The sequence below is a fragment of the Carassius gibelio genome, chromosome B17 (genome assembly GCF_023724105.1).
Source record: "Carassius gibelio isolate Cgi1373 ecotype wild population from Czech Republic chromosome B17, carGib1.2-hapl.c, whole genome shotgun sequence".
NCBI lineage: Eukaryota > Metazoa > Chordata > Actinopteri > Cypriniformes > Cyprinidae > Carassius > Carassius gibelio.
In genome coordinates, this window is record NC_068412.1 from 17,768,052 (window position 1) to 17,774,008 (window position 5,957).

Genomic DNA, 5,957 nt, shown 5'->3' on the forward strand with positions numbered 1-5,957 from the left:
TAAAATTGAGGTGCGTTTATTGTATTTGTAATTTATTTATTCGTTGAAAACATTACACGAAAGTAAATTCTGGATGTTAAAACTTGTCATACCCCAGTCAGAAATCATGTGAAATTTTGGTAGTTAATTTATCTTTATTACGGACATGAATGTAATGATCTGCGCCTGCAGTAGCTACATTCAGCATTTCACTGGCATTTGGGCATTCTTCCTTAAACCACATTTCACTTTCTTTCGGTTAGAGCAATTAAGTCAAGTGCTGTTAAATGCATCCAACAATTTTAATCTTGCCCGTTCTCCTTCACCGCAACAAATCTTCAAATGCTAGTTTACCTAATGGAATATCACAGCCAAATATCCCCCAGCTCTAAACATTTCCAACGTATAATTAAGAATCTTTTTTTCTCGCTCGCTCTCTCTCTTTTTTTTTTTTTTTTTTTTTTTGAAATTTCCACACGGTGTTCTCAATATAAAATCCTATTTATTATTTTTTTTTCAGGGTAACAAAAATTGGTTTTCAGTATATCAAATAAATTCAGCGGCCAATTCTTGATCTTTGGATTATTTGGGAAAAGATTTAGTACATAAAGTAGTTTCAAAGTCTTATTAAACCATTTGAAATCCAGTAACACCAACTAAATATGGTCAATGTAACTGACCCAAATACATATGTACAGAATTCAGCTCCGTTAAGCTGACTAGAATCTGTCATCCTAAAAAATAACCATATTTAGAAAACGAAACAGCTGTACAGGGTTTGAGAGGTGGAGGTAAAGCGGTCGCTGAGCGTTCAGTGTCCCGTGTAAAAACGGTAATCCAGATCAGGCAGGAGAGTGACGTGAGTCCGGCAGAACACTTCAGAACCAGAACTCAGGGCCGTCGAGGAAATCGAATTAAGTCTCTTCATGAACCAAAAAGAAGGGGGAAAACTATAGCTTTAATTTCCTTCCACAACTTTGCCGCTTTCCCCCTTTCTTTTCTCTCTAAAAAGAGGGGTGAGGGGGGAGGAGTAACTTTTAAAAATGTGAAGAACATCTAACTATTTTGTTAAAATCTGCAAGTCCATATATATTTTCTTCATTAAACTCAGCACACTATTAAAACAGAGAGATGGTGAAAATGGAGGGCATAAAAAATTATAATAATAAATCAGATCACAAGACTTGGAACCTCCAGGACGCTTGGTCTTTGTAGTCCAAACAGTCTGTAGTGTTGAAGTTGAGCTTCCAGGAGGAGGCTGTTTGCTCCTTGTAATCCAGGCAGTCAGAGGAATTGAAGGCCAGGCCAGTGCCACTGTAGGCCTGGTGATGATGGTGGTGGTGATGTCCTGAGGACTGACTGATGTGGTGGTGGGGGTGCGTGGGCATGGACGACGCTGTCATGGGGCTGAGCTGATGAGGGTGGTGGTGAGAGTGCATGGGGGCAAGATAGGAACCACAGTCCACTCCGCTGAAGTAAGAACTGGAAGGAGTCGGGTAGCCCTGGCTGTAGCCGGTGGTCTGGTTGTATGGCATGGGGTAAGAGGAACTGGCCGTGCCCGAGACGGAGCGCTGCATGCAGGAGGCGTTTGAGGGAGCGACGGGCTCCGGCAGGGAGACAGAAGGGGGTGCAGAGCCTGGAGAAATGGCAGGGCTCCAGATTGATGAGACCGTACTGATAGAGGTAGAGGTGCTATTGATGCCTGTGTTATTGGTTGAGGAGGAGGAGGAGGAAGAAGAGCCAGCGCTTGAGACAGCAGGAGGGGTAAACTGGCCACTGCTCTCTGAACCCGTGCTCTCCCGGGTGGGTGAGGATTTCTTCTTAGCGGGCCGAGCTTTTGTGCTGCTGCCACTTTGTTGCTGCTGACGACATTTAGCACGACGGTTCTTAAACCACACCTGAAGGACAGAGAGAGGAAATGAACACTTAAAATACGCTTGGAAATTCTGGTCGAACAACAGCTTAAAAAAAAAATAGAGACACACCAAATACGATAGCACAGAGTCCATTACACCCAGTACACAAACACGCATGCACACAGAGCTCCATTAAATGATTATGGAGACCTTCCGTGCATGTCTGAAGGACATGTTGGAGAGCCATTGTGCAATATCAGAGTGGAAAAAGCTAGTTATTAGCAGTTCCTGGCTTTAATTTGCATGCAGGGCCTTTCTGCTTTACTGTGTGGATCTAATTTCAGTGCTTGTAGACGGCTGGGTGATAGTAGCCTATTGAGTTTCTCCGCAGAGATGGTAATTCAATAGTGGAAGGAGGGTCTGACCGTGTAAAGCGTTTTGTTTCATGTGCTTATTAAGAGCAAATAAAATTGCTCGGGAAATTGACAGAGGGCTGCTCCTTTAGGCCTCGGATCACTTTAGAAAAAGCATTATTTACATGAAAAATCCACAGTAGTAGACTGTGGGAATTTTACATTTCCTCATCTCTGATATTTACATTAACTTCAATGTAGGGTAAGTCTTATTCACAGTGATCATCTGTGTACAGTTCCTTTATATATTTGGTCTAAATAAACCACATTTCTTCAGTGCAGTTAAATCAGTTTGGTATGCACAATCAAATGCATCTAACACTACTTTGGTTTGGAGAGTACCAATTATTCTAAAATAATTAGGCTATTACATTCTGTCATGCTGCACAATTCATAAAAAAAAATAAAAAATATATAAATCAAACAGAGGAATCACCTGGCACTTAACCCTAGATTAAATTGGCTGTAGGCCTATCTAGGCTGACAATCAAGATGTTAAAACCCATCGAGTCTATAAAAATAATTGCAACAACTGTAATAATAATTACAAACGACTACGAACTTTTATGGAAATCAGTAGGGGGAGCAGCTGAGCATAACGTAGCTACATTTAGAAATGTTTTTGTAAAGTTATTTAGAGAAAAAGCCCATTTTTAAAAATACATTTTCAAACATTCAGTGGTCACATGTACCTGAACTCTGGACTCGGGAAGGTTGATCTTCAGTGCCACCTCCTCTCTCATAAATATGTCCGGGTAACGAGTTTTGGCAAAGAGCGCTTCGAGAATGTCAAGCTGTGAGCGCGTAAACGTCGTTCTTTCCCGCCTCTGCTTTCTGGGAGTTGCTGTAAATAATAAGCAAAAATGTCATAATGGTATTTACAATAGCAATACTGCTCTTTATAGAAAGTGTGAGATGTGTAGATGTGTATGAAAAAAAATCTGTTTAGATGTGAAATAGCAAATAGCTTCTGGACATTTTAAAGTCGGCCTACTATTGTCGGAAATAAAAAATAATTGGTTTACCTCAAAGCGGTTTTAAAATTATAGCGCTCTAATTTACAGAGGCTTTGTGGATTATATTTTACAAACATGTTGCAACGACTATGCAATGAGCTTGTTAGAACCAATGATTTATATTTAAACATCGAGAGAGAGAGAAATCACACAAAAGGCTATGTCAAGACTAATTTTCCCTTATCTGAAGTGCCTGAAACAATTTCTAACAACTTAAAGCCCACATATAACGCTGTTAAACATGTATAATGTCCTAGAACGTGTTCTGCACGTACCTGGGTATCCGACGGACGGGTGCAGTAGGTCCATGGCTGCGCCGCTCAGCCCCAGGCCGTTCATGGCGTAGGGGGGCTGTTTGAGGTATGACATCATGCTAGAGGCAGTCACGGGTCCCCCCAGATCTTGCCAATAGTTCGATTTCCCCCGATGTTGCAGTTTGACGAAGGACGGACCCAATTTAAGTTACTGAAATGCAATTGCAATAATACAAATAATATTATTAGCTGATATGCGTAACCACATGAAGCATGCCACGTGAATTAAATACAAATCGAGAAAATAAGTTGGGTGGTTGCATCCTCTGAAGAATTATTAGAGACGAGGAAGTAGCCTATAAATAGCCGACAGACAAACGGATTGTTTTAAAAAAATATATCTTTAAGGATTTCTCTCTTAGCCTGCCTTTTTCGATTATGATTAGAATTATATTATTAATGACTACGAATCTTGTTTCTTTTTTTGTAATATTATTATTATTGTTATTATTATTATTGACGACAACGACTGGCACAGTGGTGAAAACTGCATGCCATGCGCGAATTAAAAGTATAATTGTATTCCATAATAGACTATTTCTACAATTGTGCATGTCTATAATTTTATAGCTGTAATCGTATTTTTTATATTTTCTATAGTATAGAAGCATATTTAAAATATTTTGCAAACATTAGCTACATTTATTTTACATTAGCCTACTTTTAAATGACCGATTTAAATTTCAAAAACTAAAGCACAAACCTGTGCGGTTTCAAAGTCTACTTATCAAAAGAATTACAAAACGTGCAGACTTGCAGCTTTATGTAAAATAATAAAATAAAAAATAAATATTATATATACACAAATAATTATATATAAATAATTTTAAATAATTAACATCTTAGAACAGATAGCAGACTATAGGGCATATTGAGAGTTAGGCTAATTCTAGAATAATTTATTACTATGCTATATATTATTATTTTTATTATTATTATTATTACTACTACACACACACACCAAAGAGAAAAAAGGTGAAAAAATTATATTAATCTTTATTAACGCTTTGTATTGGTTTTCTTGGTCATTCAATTTTTAACCAAATTTAGGAGCTGACTGGTTACCTAGAGGAAATTAATGTGGATGGGCCCCGTGCTGAGAGAACTGAACGATTAGAGTTCTGTGTATTCCAATCTATTCCTTGCTTATTCTTCACTCTGTAAAGACTGGTTTACGTGCAAATTAACTCAATTACAATGCATATTAGACCTCTGGGGAAACACCTTCATTTCTTTGCCTTATCACCAAAATAAATTAACAAAACCAAAACACGCCTCTCCAATTACTTCTCCAAGTGAGCTGGTTTACTCTACGGTGATGAGTTGATTTTTGCGAAACTACTAGCGCTCCCTATTTTTAGTTTAAATACATTCTGAAACATTTTCTTCTAAGCAATTATGACAATTAACAGACTGTTTACTGCATGCCTTAAAAACAATACTGACGTCGGTACAGAAGAGGGCGAAACAAAAAAGTAATTGTAAAAAAAACTTTTACAAAATCATTAGAAGACCAAATTTATCTCCATATAATTTTTTTTTCTAATATTAAAACAAGACATTGTACCACTGAAACTTGTATTAGTTCCGTTTTGTGAAAGTGCTGAACGTTAACAATAAAATTAGGGGAAATAAAAAAACCTACATTAAAATAGGCATTTTTTTTTTACCTTTTTTTTCCAGAACCCTCCGTCCTTCTCCTCTTCTGATATTTTTGCAGTCTGAACAGACGATAGAAAATATCCACCAATGCAAGATTTCAGGAAGGCAAACCGACTGCGAAACCTCACCAAATAAATGTCGTCTAAAACTCTCCTCAAAGCTGCAGATAAGCAGCAATGTTGATATGGCGCACGTGTCTGGCCTTTAGCTGGACTTCTTGTAGTCTATTCAGAGCGTGTTCCCGGGGTTTAAAACCAAATACAATAAACTCATCTGCTTTGGCTTTCGCGTTCGTGTCTGTCACTAGTTTAAGGTGATTGCTAATGTAGACGGATGGAGATTGATCACCTTCTCCTAACCCTGCCTCTCTAAGAGCGTAGGACACCTGCAGATCCGCCCACTCCAGCCAATCGCTGCGCAGTCTCTGCTTGATTGACAGCTCGAGTAACCAGTCTATAGGTAGAACGTCCTTGAAGCCCCACCCCGCGCTGACTAAAGACATCAAGAACATGCAACGTACAAATAAATCTTTAGAATTTCGTGAAGACCTCAAATATAAAGAAAAGTGCAGACAATGCAGATTTAACATTTAATAAAACTGAAGACAAAATATTACAATGGGATTCACATATGCAAAAGTCGTTATAAAATTAAGGTAAGCTATAGTACAGGCTAGGCTTTAAAAATATTTAAATAATTTAAATTATATTTTACTGA

General features: G+C 38.2%; 1 protein-coding gene across 1 annotated transcript; it reads right to left on the bottom strand.

The window, feature by feature from the left end:
- On the bottom strand, window positions 1-5,592 carry otx1 (orthodenticle homeobox 1). Its single transcript, XM_052579897.1, has 4 exons — window positions 5,250-5,592; window positions 3,540-3,731; window positions 2,941-3,092; window positions 1-1,877 (listed from the first exon to the last, which is right to left on the bottom strand). Exons 2-4 carry the CDS (start codon window positions 3,634-3,636, stop codon window positions 1,155-1,157), a joined length of 972 nt encoding a protein of 323 aa, XP_052435857.1. The 5' UTR covers window positions 3,637-3,731; window positions 5,250-5,592; the 3' UTR covers window positions 1-1,154.
- Window positions 5,593-5,957: the final 365 nt, after the last annotated feature.